General features: G+C 40.4%; 1 protein-coding gene across 2 annotated transcripts in view; it reads left to right on the top strand.

Annotated features, from left to right (window-relative positions):
* DCBLD2 (discoidin, CUB and LCCL domain containing 2) overlaps positions 1-22,547 on the top strand; it is a 118,350-nt gene that overhangs the window by 25,702 nt on the left and 70,101 nt on the right. Inside the window, exon 1 of one of the 2 annotated variants that reach the window (XM_045785371.2) lies at positions 14,900-15,458. The exons of the other annotated variant lie outside the window; for it this stretch is intronic. Within the exon in view, the coding sequence (XP_045641327.1) occupies positions 15,251-15,458 (208 nt within the window). The 5' untranslated portion in view covers positions 14,900-15,250. Of the gene's footprint in view, positions 1-14,899; positions 15,459-22,547 lie in introns of those variants that run through there. 2 annotated transcript variants of the gene reach the window in all.

Here is a 22,547-nt window from a genome sequence, read left to right on the forward strand (position 1 = left end):
ACAAAAAAGGGACTAACTCCTCAAAGAAGTTCTTATTAAAGACCTCTTAGCATTTTAAATATTTCAGATCTCACATTTATATATGTGATGAAAATACTGGCTCTTAATCCAGAGCTCACCCTTCAACTCACAGTTGCTATAGGGTAGGGGAACTTCATCCTGGTTCCTTATTTGGTGCTCTCAAAAAAGGGAGAATTTGTTTCACCAATCACAAAATTTAAATTTTTTTTCTATTGCTCCTTGAAATGTCTTAATTTGACCCAGTAATCTGAAATACTTGGCTTGTGATTTTTAAGCAAAAGACATAATCATTTTCTACCCTTTTTTTAGTCATAATGCTCTTTGACACTCTTTTTTCGTTTTTCTCACCTTACTCATGGAGACCAGTCCTCTTCTGCACATTCCAGTTCGAGAAGGCAGTTCACAGACAGAAACAATCTTTCCATAATTCTGTTATTATGATGAGAGACAGAGCTCTTCTTTCAAAGCTGTTTGCTTGAAGTAACCATAATCACAGTGCAGTTCTATGAAGCTGATAACAAAATCAAATACCTTTCTCTCCTTGAGACAAAGAAAAATATCTTGCTATTTTTAACATGTATATAACTAACGTGTGCAAAACTGAATGTAACACAACTCTATGTAGGGATGAAACAGAAAACTGAAGCTTGGGAATCTTTGCAGTATTGGAACGGCACTCTGATAGAATGACAGAGTAAATAAAAGAAAACGGGACTTTGCAGATGGATAGGGAAAGGCTGGGGTAATCTTATAAACACTGAGCGAGTGATATGGCACAGCTCCTATCACAGCAGATGCCAACCGTAGGCCTGGGACAGGGTAGAGGCCTCCAGCCACACCAAGTGTGGCAGTTTAGATGTTAAAGGAAAGGGTAGGGAGTTCTGGAGAGTCCTGGAAGTAGTGCCGTGAAGTGAGGTGCATTCAGGGACATTAGGACAATGACTACTCGTTTACTGAATGTAAATATTCCAAACATAGCTTCTCCCTTAAAGGTGTGAGCCTGTTGTATATCAGCTTAGAGAAAGAGAAGGATAGGTGATCAGACATCCCAGGGTTCCTGGCACAGTCCCAGTTTATACCCGTTATTCCAGTTTCATTATCAATATCAACCTTCTATTAGGATGACCAAGTAATATATCTTAAAGTATCCCTGATTGGACAATGTATGACATAGCTACTCTAATGAAAGGACACAAAGACAAAATGAGATTCTCTTTAAAGCAGAAAGTCATAGGCAGGGAAAGACCTTGGCATCTGGAAGGAGCAAACAAACAAACAAAAGGTGACAAAGAAAAAACATCCCCACTAGTTATCTGACAAAGACTGTGGATACATGAATGCTAGTTTTCAGGGTAATGTAGGGAGTCAAGGACATAGCCAAAGACAGTGCAGATAACATAGCTGCCAGTCAATCCCATTGCCAATGCTCCAGGAAAAGTACGAGCTGGAGGAAAGGCCCAAAACACAGGGAAACTTGGTAAGGAGACCCCTGCAGCCACAATAAGCAAAACAAAAGACAACTCAAAGAATGGCCTGGGCTGCCTTGTATGGCCATGGAAGTTGTGCACCACTCAGGAACGAGAGACTATGATGTGAATGCCACTCTCTAGAATTGACCAGTTCACAGTCTGCATGTGACACTCTCAAAGGTAGCATTATTCCTGTTCTTGGTGTCCACACGTCGACCTAATTTTTTATATATATGCTTTTTATTATTTAAATTTCTTTTCTGAAACCCTTACAATCTCTTCAACCATTTGGATGATTTGTTCAGGTTATATGCAAAAATTCCATGGTATTAATTATTTGGCAACCTTGAAGAAGGGTAATCTCTCCATCCTACCATCAAGAAAGAATGTCATAGACTGCATTTTAAAAATAAGGGAGAGAAAGTGATGATCAAAGATTCATTAGGGATTCTCCCACACTCCAGAACAATTTACAAAGTGCACACTCTTATCTGTTCACAGGCTGTATCACTTCCTTTGTATAATTTCCTTTTGTTTGACAAGGAGTGCAATTAAAGAGCATCACACATTATACAGTGGGCAAGGATAGTCAAGGAGATTGCATTTATTATAATCCTAATATCACTAAAATAGGCATCTTTCAAATCATCATGGAAAATGAAGATGTACTAGTATATTCCAAGCTCTCTCACAGACAGTGGGTACAAATAAGGAATTCATTTACATTAATGCCCTCAAAATTGTAATATCTTCAAGTCCCTACTTTCATTGCTAGAACTAAACGGAGAAATAATTTTTTTTTCTCTGACAAGAGTATCAAAGGTGGCTAAATTAAAATGCAAATGGGGGGATCTCAATGATCTAAAATGATATTTTAACGGTAGTCAGGAGCTGAAAAAAATTAGCATAGTTTATACGGTAGCTAATAGCTCTTTAGATCACACCTACCTTCAGGACTTTGTACCATTTTATTCTTTGATAATGTCCTAACCTTTCAAGCTGTTGAGATCCTGTCCATTCTCAAAGGACTGCTGTATGAAGTTTTCCAGATCCCTTCAACAAAATGCAGTGTCTCTCCACATCCCGTCTACATCTATTTCATGGTGTGCACTGGACTGCACTTTGTATCATATATATTTGTACTTATCCAGTCATCTCTAATAAGCTCTAATGGAAGCTTATTAGAGAGTCATTCCTCACGCATATTTATATCTTGCTATAGTATTATGGACAATATGTTAGACAAGTTAGAAATGACTTAATATTTATTTAATCCGATTAGGGATTAGGGAATAGCAGGCTCATATAAATCTATACTCAGCATTTATGAAAGGGACTGTTACACCAATTTAAAACAAAGTCTTTTTCAGTACAAATTCCTCTTAGAAAATGTCCAGTGTGGACCTGCTTAATTTTTATTTCAGCAGGACAACCTCCCTCCTCCCATACATATGTATCAGTTAGAATCACATTTTGCTGTAAATAACAGAAACCTGAATATATAGACTTAAGTAAACAGAGGTTTATCTTAAATTTTTGTCCTGTAATGTGGGCCTTCGGACAGAAGCTAGTGGTAAAACCTGGAAATAGTAGGGCGACACCTGGCATCCAAACAATAAGAGAATTTTTGAGTCCAAAAGAGTCACAGTCCTCTCATCTATACGTTATTCATTCATCAAAGCTTTATCATAAACCTATTGTAGTGCTATTGTCAAGAGACACTAAAATCATATAAAACAGTCCGTGCTTTCCAGCAGCAAACAATTCAGTATCAGCATGTAGGTAGGATGAGTCACAGATAAGGTAAGCTTGGATCTTAAGAACCCCATGATCTTAAAGGACTGGTCTATGGATTCCTTCACAGCAAGATTAAAGAAAAGAATCCAGCCCCTGCAAGGGATTCTCTAAAACCTTAGGCATATGCTAAGAGAATCCAAAAATGTGAAGAGAGATTTGTGATTTCCAGCTAACTCTTGGTAGTTTATAGCATGCCATTTGCTCACACCGTGGAGAAGCGTGGGTGGAATTCATGCAATTGTATGTAGCAAATAGTGCATAAAGCATGGAGAAGAAGGGTGGTGGGGCAAAGGAGAGATATAAGCATGACTTTTGACATAATTGTCTCTTTGGGGATTATGGTGTTAAAGAGTGATTCTAAGATCTGGTGTTGAAAAGAAATACTATCAGGAGTCAGTTAATTTTGTCACAAAATTAGTGTATGTTTCATTAGAAAATTTCATGTTTTCATCTTGCCAAACTGGCTCAGTAGAAATTAGCTTGCCACTTCTCAGGTTAGCTTGGCACTAAGTTGATACATGCTCTTGCCCACTTAGTAAGTAGCTGTTAAAATGCAAACAGGGCCCTGAGACACCAGGAATATGGGCTGAAGATAACCACTGACCAAGCCCACCATACTGCAATCCACAGCAGGCCTAAGACAAAATTTAAGCCACATAGATAGTAATGGTATGGAAGAATGTTTCAGAACCTCAGTTAAGTTTCAGAACATTCCATTTAATGTATAGATAACATTGTGGCCTGGGCTTTTGAACTGTGAAAGCCAGATGGTGAAAGAGCACTAGTGCCCTTTAATTCAGTATGAAGACATTTACGTATGCACTCTCCCAACTCCATTTTTGGCTCTGGTTCTTAAATCAGTCCTCTGCCTGATGTTCCCTTGATCTATAAAACTCTAGCCTTTGTCCTTACTGATATACCTTCTTAATTCTCCTTATGTCACTTTAACATCATTTTCAGAGTGGGAGGAAAGAATAAATGTTCATGGTCAATCCACCATTTTTAACTGGAAATTAATCTCCCAGATTCTCCAAGCCTTTGTGGGACTACATTATGGAAAGATGAGGCATGCCACCACATTCTCTGAGCACTGAATTCAACCAAACAACTCCAGAATCTAAGCTTGAGCACCTCCCAAAATATTCAAGGTTTGAATATTTTGATGAAATTTCAGAAAACTCAAGAGATAAAATGGACATTTACTAACAGTTTCCAAAATAGGCATTTGTATCAAATAATCATTTTGTGACCCAAAACATGGTGTGCTTTTATTAGGTGTGTTTTGTTGTCTGCTGGTAGAAGGCTTTAGAAAGAATTTAGGTCACTGAGTGATATAAGCAAAATTCCCAGAATAACTATGGAGGCAGTGTGGTCAAGTGGAAAAAACATGACACTCACATTAGACAGGCCTGGAGTCTCAACCCAGCTGAGTCCCAGCCTAATCACTGAATCAGTGTGCCCATGTGTTAATAATTATACTTACTTCACTGAAATGCCGCGAGACATCAATAATATCACATGGGTAAAATGCCAACCAGAGGTAGAGGTTCACTAAACATGAATCCCCTCCCCTTCTTCTTCTGGCCACAGCTCTGAGCATGGGAGCGGCCAGCATTAGAGTACACGATTCTTCAGTTGCTACAGAAGAGTAACACATCCTGGTCACAAACAGCCTTCTGAGGAATCCTGGTGACAGGAAATTGTGTACAACTAATTCCCACCAAGAGAAATTGTACCCACTGTGACAGGCAACCTGCTTGCTCAAGACAGAGGGGCCCATTAAGCAAGTACCACATTTGACCTGTTGCTGAGATTTAGACACTGACGGCATCTGGGCTCGCTGCCCAGTGCTCCTTGTGGCTGTGAATCAACATTGTGACAGAGAGGGCACTGGGTCAACTACATTCCATTAATGGTTCAAAGTGTTTCATTTAGACTCTTACAGCAAAGGAGGAGGAATATGGAAGATATACGACTTAGGATGGACAGAAGCTTGATGGAAATAGACACATAAGGATTTTTAAATGTAAATCTGAAAAAAGCAAAGCCCTAATGAACTCACACAGCCTCGTTGTCAGAATTAAATCTTCTAACCCAGTGGTTCTCGTATTTTTCCTACCATTACTGGAAGCAGGCCACAGGTTTCCAAAAGGGGCTCTCAGAACTTGGGACGCCCCATCAGGTGATTCTGTTGGTGCTCATATCAGCAGAGTAGCTCATTTTATTCCATAGTGTGTAAAATTAGGTCATATTTTTTATGCAGCTTGTTTTTAAATCAATTTGGAAACCTGATGGGGAAAAATTAACATTCTTTGGGTAGGGTGTAGAATTCTAAGCTTCTTTGCATTTTTTGAAAGGACATTTTACATTCTCAAAATATCTTCAGATTCTCTTCTAAACACAGTTTTCGTACTGTCTTCTCTTACACAGTTTTCTTATCATTTATTAGCTACGTTAAGTCCATAGGAGCAACTATTTTTTTAAAGATTGTATTTGTTTATTTGAGAGAGAGACACACACACACAGAGAGTGAGAGAGCATCAGCAGGGGGGAGGGGCAGAGGGAGAGAGAGAAGCAGACTCCCTACTGAGCAGGGAACCTGAGGCGGGCCTCAATCCCAGGACCCTGGGATCATGACCTGAGCCAAAGGCAGATGCTTAACGGACTGAGCCACCCAGATGCCCCCACAGGGGCAACTTTTAAAGAAAAATATTTAGAAGCTACTCACTCTACATATCATGAATGTTAACTACCTCCCGTATTCATTTATTTTGGGGAAAAGGTGAGGTTTATTTCATATGATAGAATGGAATAAGACATGCACTTATGAAAAAGATTCCAGGACCAAGAAAAATTGGATAAAGAAAACAAATTCTCTACATGCCAAATATATAGACATAATTGTTGGGAAGTAAATTTCAGGAGAGAATATGTGATTACAGATGGGATTTGAGTATAATATTTTAACCTATCTTCAAACATGGCTCATTTGTTTCATTTTGTTTTCCATTAGGGCACAGATGGTGTTTAAAAATTCATTCTGGGCCATGTCTAACTATAATTTCTTGAAATGGATGACTGCCATAAGTATGCATGATGACTGAGTTTGGAGAGAATTTCAATTTAATTATACACACTGTTGCAGTTATTAAAATAAAATCTGGGTGCTGATTCAGCATGGCTTTCTGGTGGGGACATTATTTTGTAGGTGATTTAATTAATTCCATACATATGCGGCTAATGGCATCTAGAGTGAGTGGATATTTTTTCGTTGTGATAGTGAAGTACTTTCTCAATATTAGTTATTTCTCAGTATGAGAATAATAGCAAATGACAAAAAGACTAAAGTGAATCCTGAGTTACTTTATGTATGGTCATTGATTTGGGGGAAATAAAACTGCTTTTACTGTATCAAATCAAACAGCTAATAGTTCAATTGCGTCATGAGATGGAGCTGTTACTCTCTGAGGGTCTTCCAAATGAGTGCTAACTAATTAGGAAATCCATGAATTTTTGTTACGAGACTACTTGTGACTGATTAGTACCTGTCTTTTACCAAGGCCTGCTCTCACCCTCCATTATAGTCAAGTCAGTAGTATCCACTATACTGATTACATGCTCCAAAAATGAAAACACATTCTTCACATTTATAAATGGGAACCAAGCACTGATTTAAAGGGATAACCGGTAAATAATGCCAGATACGTGGTGAGAAAATAGTCTTATTTATTCAAAATTCTACGAGCACTAGGCATATACAGTCCTTCAAGGTTTTTTTGTTTGTTTGTTTTTTCATTTTTTTAATTAGCTAGGTCAGGGAAATTATATTCTTCTTCATTTCCCTCCCAGGAGTTATCTTGGTTTGCAATGAACCCTTTAGAAAAATCTCGGACATTTTTACTTCCGTGCAACACGTTAACTACGAACAAATGATTGTACATATCAGTCAAATGTAAAGTATTACTTATACTGTCATTAAAGCCTGATTATTAATGCAGAAGCTCATGGAAGCTAAGGTTAATCCGAACAACATGTTATTTCCTTTTAGTCCAGAAGGTAAGGTTAATCTGAACAACATATTTTTCCTTTTGGTCCATAATCTGCCATTTTAAAATCATGGTTAAAAGAATGCCCACAATAGAAAGATCTGTTTAAAGGAAAATGAAGAATATATTCTGCATCTCATTTATATCTTGTGTTGAAAAGCAGACCAACAGCTAGTCTGTGAATGTGATATAAAGAAGAGGATATACTTCTTTGTTTCAAAAACCTTAAGTATTCCTTTTAACATTGCATTTCCAAAGCCTTGCTATTTAAAATATTAGTCCCTATTTTATCAACTTATTAAATTTAAAGGATCTAAAATTTAATTAAAAGAAAAAAATAAAATTTAATTTAAAAGAGTCAAAGCAAAACTTGCCTGCATTAAAAAAAAAATCCCAATTTTTATTTCCATTCTCTTGGTTCTTAGAAAATAAAAGGTAGAATTATTGTACTATTATTTGCTTGTCCTAGTGTAATAAATGTCAGCTGTCTGGATGATTTCAAATCTGCTAGCTTGCTATGGTCACTGCATCCTTTTACATTTAAACAAAATTGTTTAAAGGAAGTGGGTGGGGGATGGGTGAAATAGGTGATGGGGATTAAGGAGAGCACTTGTGATGAACACCAGGTGATGTATGGAAGCGCTGAATCACCATATTGTGCACCTGAAATTAATATTACACTGTATTATACTGACTGGAAATAAAAAAAAAAAACAAATAGGAAAACCACAAAATTGTTCAAATATCCCGACTTACCCAGGCATGAAAGCCTCTTGTTAAGAGGATGGTGAGCAGCATGGAGGTTTAAGCTTCTCAAACTCTGGTTCTAGGAGTCTCCTGCGATTTCTGACCTTTTCATCTCTGCTTTCATTTCACCTCCTGAGAACACTGTCTCCTTCCATGAAGAAGATTCTTCCATGAAGAATCAATAAGTTGGACACCAACCTGATTGTCCCCCCTTCACTTGTAAGACCCCCCTTCCCCAGAGTTTCATCCAATCAAGGCTTTCTTTTTTTTTTTTTTTAAAGATTTTATTTATTTATTTGACAGAGATAGAAACAGCCAGCGAGAGAGGGAACACAAGCAGGGGGAGTGGGAGAGGAAGAAGCAGGCTCCTAGCGGAAGAGCCTGATGTGGGGCTCGATCCCATAACGCTGGGATCACGCCCTGAGCCGAAGGCAGGTGCTTAACTGCTGTGCCACCCAGGCGCCCCAAGGCTTTTTTTTTTTTAATTCAATTAACCAACATATAGTACATCATTAGTTTCAGATGTAGTGTTCAATAATTCATCAGTTACGTATAACACCCAGTGCTCATCACCTCATGTGTCCTCCTTAATAACGATCAAAGCTTAAACTGTAGTCAATTTAAGGGAGAGTTTGGGAGAGAGGCTAGGTGGGGGGCAGGGGGATGTTACAATATAGCACATACAGCAAACAACTAACAATTTTTTCTTAGGTATCTCTATCTTTCAAAACACCTTTGCATTCTAACCACTAGGGAATTTTTACTGTTTTTCACTTCTCCTGAGCTCCAGCTTCCCACCACCTCACAACCAGCTTTATGTCCTCTGACCTTGCTATCTCCTTGCTGATAAGTTTACCCTCCCCACTCCAAGGTCCTGTTTGCTTCTTTCACTGAACAGAACTGGGGCTCTTCATCCAGCCCCAGTTCATAAAGGCATCACCGGGCCAGGGTTAGAGGGCATGAGGGTTATTTTCCAAACTAAACTCACCCTTCCCTCCTGGTCTTCTAGGGAAGAATTCTGCAGTCATCAGCTGGTGTTTCCTTCCTACATTAGGTAGCTATTTTGCCATTGAGGACTTAGAATTTGGCTGTGAGATGAAAGCAAGCTGTGGATAATGAGAATTTGGAAGAATCGTCAAACTTTGAACCTATTGTAAGGTCCATAAATAAGGCAATTGAGGCCTAGAGAGGTTAGGAGCCTTGCTGGAGGTCATAGAGCACTTTCAAAAGGAAGGTGGACACAAGAGTCTGGTCCAGAGCTGTTTCCATGATCTCATGAAACAACTCAATTTTTCAGAAGCCAAATAGCACTTCAGCTCTGTGTATTTAATTTTCTACTGTGTTGCCAGCAAAGGTCCCACAGGGAAGAATGCAGGCGTATAGCAGGGGAGGCACACAGCTACTGCACACCTAAATCATATTATCTCAGATACTCTGGTATGTTCCCTATTCATTTTTCTAGTTTTCTGTTACCATTCATGAATAATTCTTTCATTTCTAGGCATGATGCTGATGTTATGGAGGGCAGTTTTCACATGATTTTACTAAAATATTTTGCAGCCTCCATTAGGGATAAAATACCAAGCTGAAGCCTTCTTGTTGTGATTCACAAGAGAATGAGTTGGTTGAGTTTTTATGTTACTAGAAAAGCCGAGGGGGTGTTGGTGGGAGTGAGGAGTAGAAAGAGAAAGAGAGAGATGGTTATAGTGGAGAAAAAGGCGAAGGGCAAATGATCAAAGTCAGTCATGTTGATGAAAATGCCAAGAAAAAAGTATTTAGCCATTATCCACTAGCAGAAATTAAATATCTCCTATAATAAACTAGGTTCCTAACACTTCTGTCCTAAATTTGCTGTACTACCTAAGTAGTTTACAAATGTTAAGAAAATGTGAATAATAAACCTGAGAGTTAGACTCGAATGAAATGACTGAGAGAAGCTACAAGATAAAGAAAAAAAATGTATTCAAACCACTTCTGTTGATGAAAAGGAAGAATGTCTCCTCAGCCGAATTCAGACATTCAGCAACAATCTTGGTTGCAAACATTTGTCCAAACAGTCAACAGGACAGAGAAAATGCCCCTGTGAGAACAGTAACTAGATCTGAGGGCTCTGGTCTTTGAAGTTTAAAATATTTCCCCAGAACTGCCACATTCTTCTCTCTCTTCTATCCCACTGGAGGATCACAAAAGTAAATTCTCGTTTGTTCCCTTTCTGTGATCCTGCCAAAAATACACACTCACTGATAAAGCCCACCGGTGATTCATTACATACCATCATCCCAAGGTTTCCAGTATAAATGCCATATTAAATGAGTCTCTTCTGTTTTATTAATGCCTAACAGACATTTAATAGCAATGATGGTGCCAATGATTCTTACTGTATCATACCATTAAAACCCAGATGTTTCTGTACGAACAGAAGCCCCTGGGTTCTTTCCCTTCATTCTCATTTCCTTAGCAGTGGCTGAGCTGAGATTCATTTGAAAGCAGAAATAGCAGGCTGTAACCATTCTTTCCATATTTTCATTTACTCTATAGATCAATTCTATTTTCTGTATTCCTCCAGTCATTATTGATTAAGAGAAGAAAGAAAGAAAGAAAGAAAGAAAGAAAGAAAGAAAGAAAGAAAGAAAGAAAAGAAAGGAAAAAAAAAAAGAAAGACCAAGAGGGAGAAGACAAAAGGGGAACAAGTTCTGGTGAATTAAAATTTAGGTTAAGACTCTATATTTAGGGATGCCTGGGTGGCTCAGTTGCTTAAGTGTCTTGCCTTTGGCTCAGGTCATGATCCCAGGGTCCTGGGATCATGTCCCACATTGGGCTCCTTGTTCAGTGGGGAGCCTGCTTCTCCCTCTGCCAGCTGCTCTGTCTGCTTGTGCTCTCTCTGACAAACAAATAAATAAAAAAATTTTTTAAAAAGACTCTATATTTATTTTTAAATTTCTTAACATGGAGCAACAAACAAATATATCCAAACAATACACATTGTAATTTCCTGGTATTTCATATATTACTGTCCCATGTGTTCCTTTCCTGAAGCCCTAGTCTTCCCCAGAGACTTCATCCAAAGCATTAATTTATTTACCAGTGAATGCAGATGACCATGGCTGCCACAAGTCCTAGCACATGTCAGTAAACTGGTGTGCAATGAAGACACCGCTCAAGTTGTGTTTTCTATGTTGGGCTTGTCCCTAAGGGAAACTCTAAAACCCATTTCTGTTTGAAACTCTGTAAGAAGGAGCTGGGACCTGGACTTGCCTTGTGGAAGCACTTGAGCGTCTGAAAGCCTCTAACTGTTATGATGATGGCCTCCTCCAGACCTATCCATTCTGGGTCCTGACTAGAATCCCCAGTTCCTACCTTGCCCAGCCATCTGAGTCATGTGGGTAAAATGATCCTGGACAAGTATTGTTCTTACTGCCTCTGCAGATGTTAACCCCCAAACATACCCAAGTCCCAGAGGTAAGGAAGATGTCTAAGTTGGCTAGAGCAGCACGCAGGGAGTGAGAAAGGTAATGTAAACTATAATTCTGCTCTATCCAGGCACCGTCCTAGAAATGAATGCCTGTTATATTACATCGGCCTGCGGTCCCACAAGGAGATTTTCATCATCACAGAGCATCTCATCATTGTTTTTGCAGCTCAGTAGAGTGACAATGCTCAGAAGTGGGGAAAGAATAGTGACAGAAATAGCACCAACCATCTCCCACATCTGCGTTATAACTCCTTGTACATATGGCAGCAGGATCTCCAGAGACGCTCTCTAGCCAGAGTTCCATACTCTATAGTGCCAAAGCAAAACCCAGGAAGCTGAAACAGAAATACAGAAATTGTCAGAGTATCCGTCACCGAGAACATCTGATTTCACCTCTTTAAATACAACTCCAATTTGCCCCTTCCTCCTTCCGCCCTTTCCTTCCATTGACCTCATTCAGGAGCTCTTCACTACTCTATTCTCCACTTTTAATCCCCCTTTAAAATACCAGACAGTCAGTAAAACAGGGATGAAAAAATGTAAGTACTGCTACCTCTTACTTTAGGTATTTATAGTGGGCATCTTTTCATGCTGTGTTATCAAGGCATGGAGGGGACTCTAGGCCAGGTTTTGCCTGTTCCAGCAAGGCTTCTAGAACGCTAAGGGTTCACAGGTGGATCCTCTGCCTCTGATGCAGTTCTATGTAGTCAACAGAATACCTTGCTCTGTCTCCGCTTCTGTGGCCTTAAAGTCACCATTCGGTGCCCTATGAAAGGACTTGTCCAACAAACAAGATGGGCTGACTCAGAGAGACTATTACTATAAGTCTTAGGATGTGACTGAGTGCTTGCCATGTTAGCACACGTTTGACATGGCCAATACCGAACTCATGATCTTATCTCCTACTTCCACATCCAACCAGGCCAGTTCCCCTTAGCATGTTCCCTTGCTGTGTGAAAGGCAGTGCTTTCTACCAGAAACCTGAGCATCTTCCTTGACTCTGCCTTATTCCCCACATCTAACCAGTCACTGCATTCACAAATATCCTTCATGTCAGTCTTCCCTGTCCAAGCCCACTGCCCCTGCAGTTCGGGTTCATGGTCACTGCCTTTAACTGCACAAGTCACTGGACTAGTCTCCAGGTGAACTCTTCCAGGATTCCAGTCTTGCTTTCTCTCTAATCTATTCATCACCCTCCTGCCTGGCTGAGTTTTCTGAAATAAAAATTTGATAATGTCAGCCTGCTTCTTCCTCTCCCACTCCCCCTGCTTGTGTTCCCTCTCTCGTTGGCTGTCTCTCTCTCTCTCTCAAATGAATAAATAAAATCTTTAAAAAAAATTGATAATGCCACTCTTTCTTAGAGCCCTTTAGCTGTTTCTCAGTGTTATAAAAATAAAATCCTGACTCCTTAGCCTGTCTTAGATCTTGCCCCTATCAACTTTTCCAGACTAGTTTTCAGTTCCTCCTATTAAAACAGCAGTAGTTAACCCCACTGAGCTCCCTCAACACGATTGACCGATTGACCGTGGCACCTGTGAGCCAGCCTACTTTGCCTGTAGCTTCAGATTACCTTCCTCACTTTGTCTTTTTATTTAAGACTCAGCTGGACTTTCATACTCACCATAAAGGGTTCCTTGAGCACCTTCCACTGTGGTATTGTGCCACTAGTCTATACCTCCAAAATGGCACTGACAGCAATAATTTTGTTCACCTCCCCCACAGAATGTAGGCTCCTCCTGTTGAACTTACGTCCACTGCCTACATCAGTCCTATAACATAGTAGGATCTGACAGACATCCAATAAATGCTTATTTAATAGGGGCGCCTGGGTGGTTCGGCTCAGGTCACGATCCCAGGGTCCTGGGATAGAGCCCTGCATTGGGCTCCCTGCTCAGCGAGGAGCCTGCTTCTCCCTAGTTCTCTGCCTACCATTCTTCCTACTTGTGTTCTCTCTGTCAAACAAATAAATAAAATCATTAAAAATAAAAAAAGTGCTTATTGAATACATTTGCTGGAAGAGTTTAATGCATGAGGGGTTTATAATAGAGTTGAACAAGATGACCTCCAGAGTCCTTTCCAACTCTTAGCTTTTCATTTGAAGATACCAGTCCTTTCCATGGTTTTGAATATCACATCCATTTATTACTCTTACCCATGACTTCAAGGCACACCTCAACCTGAGCTTTAGAACAAAACGTCCACCTGCCTGTTATACAACTTCAAATACTCACTGCTGGGTGAGCAATTCAAATTTAGTATGTCCAAAATTAATTAATTTGCCTACCGAACCTGATCCACCTTTCCAGTTTTCTGTATTTGTTAATGATACCATCCTCTTCTTGGGGGCCCATATGAAAAACATCCAGGATGGCACCTTTCTCCTAAAACCAATCACTGCCTAGCCCTGTGGATTCCCCTTTCCCAAAAACCAGTTGTTTTTGTCCCTCCATTTACTTAATGTCGCCATCGAATTGCTCGTGACTCTAATTAGCATTTGTTGCACTCTTTCATGATGCATTTCCATCTCTGTACCAACACTAGATGCTGGAAAGATTTCGGTATTATGGCTGTAAATCCTCCAAGTCTCAGCATAAGGTTTGCAAACAGATAGCAGGTGGTCAACAACTCTTGGTAGAATGGCTGAATGAATGTTAGGATGTTAGGTATTAACTGCTTTGGAGGCATGGATCTTGTTATATGCTTTTTTTTGTTCCGCCAAGAGAGTAAATATAGTAAAAGGCGAAGGAAACAAGAAATACATGTTTTTAAAAATTGAACACTGTATTTTTTTAACTCGGAGTTGCTGTAACAACTGGCTGTAGTTTTAATTTAAAAAAACACGCTCTGCTTTTTTTGTAAAAGGTTTCTTAGCCTCAGCTCCCAGCTAAAACCATCGAGGATCCTGGTTTCCCACCCCTTCAAGTGGCCTGATGTGTGGCAGGGGTGGAGCAATGAACAGGCTGGGCCTGAGGAGCAAGGCGCGCGGGATGGGGGAAGTCCCGGAAGTCATTGACCAGAGCAAGCGGCCGCCTCAGCGAGATCTGCTTGGGCTGAGGTCCCAACAATAACAGGCGCGCGGGCCGGGCGGGGCTGCCGGGGGCCCGAGCTTGGGGGCGGAACCCGGATTGGGAGAGGCGGGTGGGACGCTTTCCTAAAGCTGCAGGGGATTGGAGGAGAGAGATGAGGGGCGGTTGAGCTCAAGGAGTGGGCCGGGGAGCTAACGGGCCGACCGAGGAGAGAGCGTGTTGATTGGAAGGCGCTGAGGGAGACGGACCGGAGCCAACTGCGGATTGGCCGTGAAGGGCCGAGGAGGCGTGGTCAGTGCGCGCCAGAGGGAGCGCGAGGGAGCGGGCGGCTCGCCTGCCTGCCTGCCAGCTAGCAGGAGCCCCGGGCGTGTGCTGCGAGCCGGGGTCGTGTGGAGGAACGCGGTGTGGGAGGCGCGTCCCCCAAGCTCCTCCGCAGCCGCTCTCAGCGGTTCGAGTACCCCACTTCCTTCCCTCCCTTTCCCTGCGCTCTGGTCTGGGGTCTCGGGACAGGGAGCGGAGGAAAAGAACCAAAGCCGAGGAGGCGAAAGCGGACCAAGGGGCAGAGAGGGTCCTGGCGCGGGGCGTAGCGCGCGCTGCCGAGCTCTCCCGCCGGAGCCGCCGCCTCCTCGCCCGGGGCGCTCGCACTATGCAGGCGGACTGCCGGCCACCGCGATGGGGAGCCGGGCGGTGGTGAGAGCCGGGCGCAGCCCTCACGGTCTTCGAGTCCGGGCCGCGGCCGCCGCCCCCGCCCGGGCCGCGCTCCCCCTCTCCCGCCCTCTCCCTCCCCGCTCCAACTCCTCCTCCTCCTTCCCCATGCCTCTGTTCCTCCTGCTCCTACTTATCCTGGTCCTGCTGCTAGAGGACGCCGGAGCCCAGCAAGGTGAGTGGTCCCCGGGGTGTGCGCGACGCGCGGAGTCCCTGGGGCGGCGGGGGCGCAGGGGGAGCCTCGGGGATGCCGGGTCTCCGGGACGTGACCTGAATCTGCAGATGTGCGGGGGAGGTGCGGTGCGCCCCGGTGCCTGGCCAGACCTGGCCCTGCACTCGGTGGGTTGAGTTGCAAAGGTGGGCTCTGCCTGTTGTCCCCCAAGTTGGCGCGGCTTTACTTTTTGACAAGGCCTTTGGTTTGTCTGAAAAGAGAGAAGTGAGAGCCTGCTATGAAGGCCTCCTTTTTGGTGTTGGATTCTTCTGGGGAAAATCTTTGGGAGGAAAAAGAGAAGTTTGGGAGGTGTGACCCCTAAAGTTAGGCTACACTGATGGCCAGAGTAGAAAGGCAAGATAATTAATAGCATCTTAAACCAATTAAAGGCAAGTGGCGATAATTATCGTCTTTTGTGAAAGTGCTCGGGTTCAAAACGGAATGACATTGATTCTGGTTAGCTTTGAGTCTTAGATTCAGGACATGCCCTTTATGATGTCTTACTATATTATTCCTATTGGTGGTCTGGATTGCCTGGGTCAGACGGTCTGACCCAAAGCAACATGCTGTGTTCCCAGATGGAGCATTCCGAGTTAAAAGGGTAAGCCCTTCCAGAAAGTGACAAAACTTTTTTCCATCCACAGTCCTTGAAATACCTATTTCAGAATTGAGCAAAACTGTTTATTGAATAATCATCATAATGGAAAGAGAATGCAGGGCTGATTTCTCCTCCGCCCTTTAGTACTATTTTCAGGCATTGAACCGCAATTTTTGAATCAGTTTGGCATCAGTTATTGAACACATTTTTTCCATTGCATTTTCTTCTTTATTGCAATGAGAAGGATATGGGTTGGATTGTTACTTATTGCTGGGAAGATTTTTAAGTTGATCTCCATGTTTAAGTCCAGCTGAAATGTTGCTCTCATATGGATTTCAGTAAAGTGTGGAATCATGGCTATAAGCCTGTCATCATGAAGATGCTGAAACTTTGACAGGCATTTGGAAGTATAATCTAACAATAAAGAAAAATATATTTGGTAAACTGACCTCTTTTAGCTCTAGGCACATTTCTACATAGTGTAACTTTAGATGCTCAGCATTTAGGTTTTTAGTTAGATCATCTTCTTAAATAAATTCTTAAACATCAGCTCTTAATAAAGTGTGAAATCCTTCCCCCCACTGAAGTTTTAGAGTGTATGCTTGTATTTTCCTTCTAGTAGGAGAAACAAAAAACAACAAGAAGGCTTACATAAGGCCAGCACTAATTGGGACTTACTTTGTGGCAGGCACAGTTCTAAGTGATACACGTGTATTAAGTCAGTTAATCCTCACCACGCCCAGCTGAGATAGTTTTATCCCGTTTCAAACATAAGATAGCTGAGACACAAAAAAATAAGGTACCTTGATACAGAAAGGAATGTAACTGCATAAGCAGAATACTCTGTTTTGCTTATTTCTAGACTGAGAGTGTTTATATCATGTTTTTAAAAAAAATCTTTGAATAGTATAGAATCAGTTGTATGTCTCCCCACATGAGGCAGTTGCCTTAATATTCAGAATTTCTCGAACCTGGCCTAATTAACTAATGCAACATTACCTTATTTTCTTTCAAGGTGTAATTTCAGTTTTTAGCACAGCATTTTAACAAATAATGGTTCTCTTTCCCGGTGATGTCTTATATAAACAGTGTAGATTAACCCAAATAGAAATGATGGTGGTAATTTAAAAGACCTCTGATCTCTAGTTCTTTTAAGTTGATTAAATTTTGTGATTGGGTAAAATTGGGTAATTTCTTTGTACCTCAGTTTTCTACATCAGTGATAAGAGAATACATACCTATTTCATAGCCTAACAAAAATGAAATGATAGTACATAGGAGTGTTGTAAATGGAAAAGCATAATATAGCTATAGGTGATTATCATTATTAATTTTGAGTTTATGAAGTTGATGAAGAACGAGTTAGGTATATATCATTGGAAACTCAGGAATTGTGTGAAATTTCAATTCCCTAATTTTTAAAAATTACATTTTTTACTCAAAGGACCCTGATGCAGTTTGTGGTGAAAGTGCTTTTAAGCCAGTCTTAACTAATCCAACAGACCTGTTTCGGGGTCCACCGGTATTCCCTCACATAAGCTGAAAAGAAGCCTAATTTCAAAATGGGAAGCAGTGTTTTAAAACACCTATAGAATTTTTAATAATGGGAATGTCTACATATTGTGTTAAGTGACAAACTGGAGTTTTTACTCTAAGAAATCTTAGGGAGAAGACTGAAAAGAAATAATAAAATAGTAGTAGTCTTTTGGCGGTAGAGTTGTGGGTAATTTCTGTATGCTTTTCCAAATTTTTTGCAGTTAACGTACAGTCAAAATATAAGCAGTGAAAAAATGTTTTGTGATACTTAGATTTTTCTTTCTTTAGCCAGTCTAGGTAGAAATGTGTTTAATGTATATTTTGAAGGAGAACCGTGCTTCAGGAATTTTAAAAAATCTTTCGGACATCATTTTGAAGTAGAAGATGTTACTCTTATTCCAATTACAGTTGACCCTCGATCAGCACAGGTTTGAACTGTGCAGATCCATTTGTATGTGCTGATTTTTTTCCCCAATAAATATATCAGAAATTTTTTTGAGATTTGTAACAATTTGAAAAAATTCACAGAGGAACTGCATAGCCTAGAAATATTTTAAAAACATTGAAAAAGATATTATTAAAAGAATACAGTATATAATACCAGTAACGTACAGAATACGTGTTAATTGACTGTTTATGTTATCTGTAAGACTGGTCAGGCTTCTGGTCGGCAGTAAGCTAGTAAAGTTTTGGGGGGAGTCTCATGTTATAGATGGATTTTTAACTATGCACGGGGAAGTCAGCACCCTTAACCCCTGCGTTGTTCAAGGGTCAGCTGTAATGCTGTATACATAGCTATTCCCGAGCAGATTTTCTGCTGACAGAGTGATTTTTCTTGTCATTTGGCTCAGAATAAAATTTTATCATTGGTTTGGAAATTTGTCAGCCTTTCATAGCAGGGATGTATTTTAACCAATATTATTTCGTTTACTTATAAATAGATTGTATTTCTTCACATTTAATTGTGCTATGCTGGTGTTTTAGATAAAGCTTATATTTTTGTATTTTTAAGTTCTAAGTTTGATGTTGAGTTCATCTTCAAAATCTTTTTATTGTTGAAAGCATTGTTTTCTGTAACATGTCTGAAAAACTTAAATTGGTGAAATTTATCATGCTGATTACATATTTGCTACTGTAATAAATGTATTTAATAGGAAGTTGAGAGTGTACTATGAATGGTTCTGTGTCCCTGATTTACATTTTGACTAGAAATTTGTGTCCCCTCAGGAGCTCAGCTTCCTAGTTCATGTCCGGGAGGGCTTGGCTACCTTCTGGGTTAGATGATTATTTGAATGTGGTAAAATATCAGGGAATTAATTTTTACAATTTATTAAGACTGACTTGTTTATGCCTATTAATATGAAATATTTGTGAAGGTATTGATTTTTATTTGCTAATCTATGAAACAAGTCAAGTTCATTCTTAATCATTCAATTTCACAGTGATGTCATAACTACCGTGTGGGGAAAAAATTGTTTTCTGTCAAGTAATGTCTTTGTATGGTTGTGATGCAAGTAAATAGTTTTTCAACAATATTTGTATTGTCAGAAATGAACACATCTCCCTCAGTGAACATTTGTAATTATTTCTAATGTCGACATTAGGTTAATTTAGAATTTTCCCTTGTCTTTTCTTGGCCCGATAAAACATTAGGCCTCTTATGTGTAGTTTTGTTCAGAGGCAAAAATCAAAGCGTCCTTTTCCTGCTATATTTCTGATTGATTTTGCCCAGTGAAAATGAGAAATACAACATAAATTCCACACGTGCTAATGATTAGGTTTAAAATCCACATTTTTAAACTTGAAAATGAAAAATTGGTCAATATAATTATTGGAAAATTAGAGGTCATTGATTTTAGGTAGATTTCGCAATGTGATAGGCAAAGCGAAAATATTTCCCACTGGAGATGGTTAATAATTCTGTTGAAATAGCTGAGCTTCATTCTGGAAGACCAACATAAAAACAAACAAGCAAAAAAACCCCTCAAGATGGTGAACTCAGTATAAGTGAAAGTACCAGTGCTGCCGTGAAAGTGACAAATGAATTAATTTCTAAAAAGAAATCATGAGATTATAGTAAGATGAGGAAAGACTACAGTCATATAGAGGCGGTTTTAAGTTTAGGATTATACTTTACAAAATGAACCTAGGATGTGAAAGCTCAGGTGGTAGTATTGGGCATTAATTGAATGCATGCAAATAGTTTCTATTTGAACTTCTTTGATTAGTTGGAAGGATGTGGAATGATATAAAATTAATAGGATCAGGAAAAGCTTCATATAGTGAAATGTGATTGTTGAAATATGAAGTGAGACAACTTGGCAGTTTTTCTTGTGTGGTTCATGGATTCAGTTTACTTTGTAACAACCTTACCATGGCCTTGCCACTTTATTTTTTAAATACAGATAATTATAGTTGTTCAGAACCAAAAACTTAATTGATAATTATCCACAGTCCTACCTCCAATCTATTATGATTTTTATGCTTTTTCCTGTTCCACATTCACACACCTATGTAATAATCTTACATCGTTGTAATTTTAATCGTGTTGTGTTATGTTCTGTAGACATTGTGTTGAAATTAATTGTGTATTGTGTAGGCTAATTTAAGACACACAAACACTTAAAAATACAAAAAAATTCAAAATGTAAAAATTCATCACAAGACGTTATGAAGTAATTATTGTTCAGAATTGCTATTACAGTATTTTCTTTAGTCCATTTGATTAAATTCTTTATTTAGGGTGTGATCTTTAAGAAGGTATTTCAATTCGAAATATTAGCTTAGAAAACCTACGTAATGCTAATTTCCCAGATCATTATGTGGATTAAATCAGTGTAATCCATGAGGACAGAAAATACATTCAAATAAACGAATATTTAATGAATGCCAGTGTCCGCTAAAGCAGATGGGATAATTGGGTGATCTTAAAAGTCTGCTAAAACATTACCTATTAGATCAACCTGCACTCCGAAGCATACGTAGTTGGAAGAAAAATGTTGATTAGCTACTTGAATTATGGGGAAGACCGCCAAGGTGCAGGCTCCCTTAACTGCTTTCTGAGAGTGGACCAAGTTTCTTGCAGGGCTTTTGTTGAGTTGGGTGCGTGGCAGTGTGCAGTCAAAACTGAATTGCTTGATTGATCAAAGAAAAGATATTGGTACTCCTTATCATCCTCTCATTAAGCACTTGCAGCATGAAGCAGTACCAACTCTGAGCTCCCACGCATGTGTGCACACATGTCAGTACAGTCCTGAGACATTTAGGAGAAGAGTAAAACTTTGTAATTGTCTTCAGAGAACCTACAGTCTAGTTGGGGAAAAATTGTCTTTAAGTTGAATTATATATAAAAATAAGCCAGGGAGGTTGCATATTGCTGTGGGTTTGAAGGGAAGAAGAGCTTACAGTGCCGAAGGAAGTAGGAGAAGCCTTGCTGATAAAGTGGTTTTAACGGAGTGAGCTTTGAAGGACTGGTAGGTTCATAGTCCACCTTGAGAAGTGAAGATCACAACAACAGAACAGCAAGGAGGCGGGAAAGCATGGGAGTGTAAAAGCCTGTCTTGGTGCAATGAGTAGCAAGACTCTGAACCTCTGATCCTGGCTTCCTGCTTCCTTCTTGAGTCCCATGCCTTGTTCCTGCCTAATAATTGGGGGCAGATATTGGCTGGTTGGTTACTGCTCGCCGTGGCTCTTAAGCACCAGGGTTCTGCCTTCCTGGAGCAGTGTGGCTGGCAGCCTCTTGATCACCTGTACGAGACAGTCCTAACTCCTCTGCGTATTATCCCTGTGATTTTGTCACAGTCTGGTCTCTCCCTTCCACTCTAGCTTAATCTCATACCAGCGTCCCTTAACTTTTATCTGTAGTTCATGTGTAAGCCTGAGCTACTTTTTATTGCTCTTAAGTATAATTTCATGGCTTTGTTTGTTTGTTGTTTTGCCTTGTTCCCTATAGTGACTTTACATATGCTATTTTCTCTACTTAGAAAGGGGGGCTCTTTCTTTCTTTCTTCGCTTGGTAAACTCCTCACCTTCCTTCAAAACCCTTCTTGGGTATTATCCCTGAGAAGAGTTCTTTAACCATCACCACACACTCATCTCCAGACAGGACTTTTCAGTTACTTATTTTCATTCATTAATCGCTCTGAATGTAAGATATTTATTTGTCCTGCCAGAACGTCATACTCATTTTCTTATTTCTAATACTTATCATGATGTCTGTCATTCAAAAAATAAGAAGAATCCATTTCTGGAGTGCGTCTGCCGCTCCAGCTACATGATTTGATGTTAGTCTCTGGGCGTCTGCACACCCTTCATGCTGTTGTCGGTTGTCTCCTCCCCACAGTTAACAGTCCGAGCCTGGGCTTCTCAGTCTGTTGAGAGTGGAGCCCCCTCTTGAACCTTGCTACCTATTTGCTCAGGGCCTCACATTCCGCCTAGTGTTTCCCAGCTGCCCTCTGTCTGGGAGCTAGATTTCTTTGCTCCCTTGGTGAGAGGAGTCTTTCCACTAGAACTCTGCACATGGCCATGGTTACTTCTTAGAAAACACCGCTGTGCCCATGTTGTCAGATAGGTCATCTTTAAGAACAGTTAACAGCCTAAGTCAGTGTCAGCAAGTTTTTTGCGCTCCTTTGCCCTGTCTTTCAAACTCTGATTTGAGTGGTCACCTCTTGCATTGCCAGAGTCCCCCCAGTTGTGGTTCTAGTAGTTGCCTGCCTCCTTCTTCTTTCACTACCCCCTATTCCTGGAGAATGTTCAGGTAGTTTCAGTAATCTGGTGTCAGAGGAAGGTAATGAGAAATGAAGGCTAGAAAAGTCAGTGGAGGAAAGATGGAAAGTGGAAAAGATTCTGGAGGACTTTCCACTGGGGGGCAGACAGGAGTTTGTACCTGAAGTATTAGCAAGACATCATCCTTAGGTTCC

Source organism: Ursus americanus, chromosome 4 (genome assembly GCF_024610735.1).
Source record: "Ursus americanus isolate L20-20 chromosome 4, mUrsAme1.1.p, whole genome shotgun sequence".
Classification (NCBI taxonomy): domain Eukaryota; kingdom Metazoa; phylum Chordata; class Mammalia; order Carnivora; family Ursidae; genus Ursus; species Ursus americanus.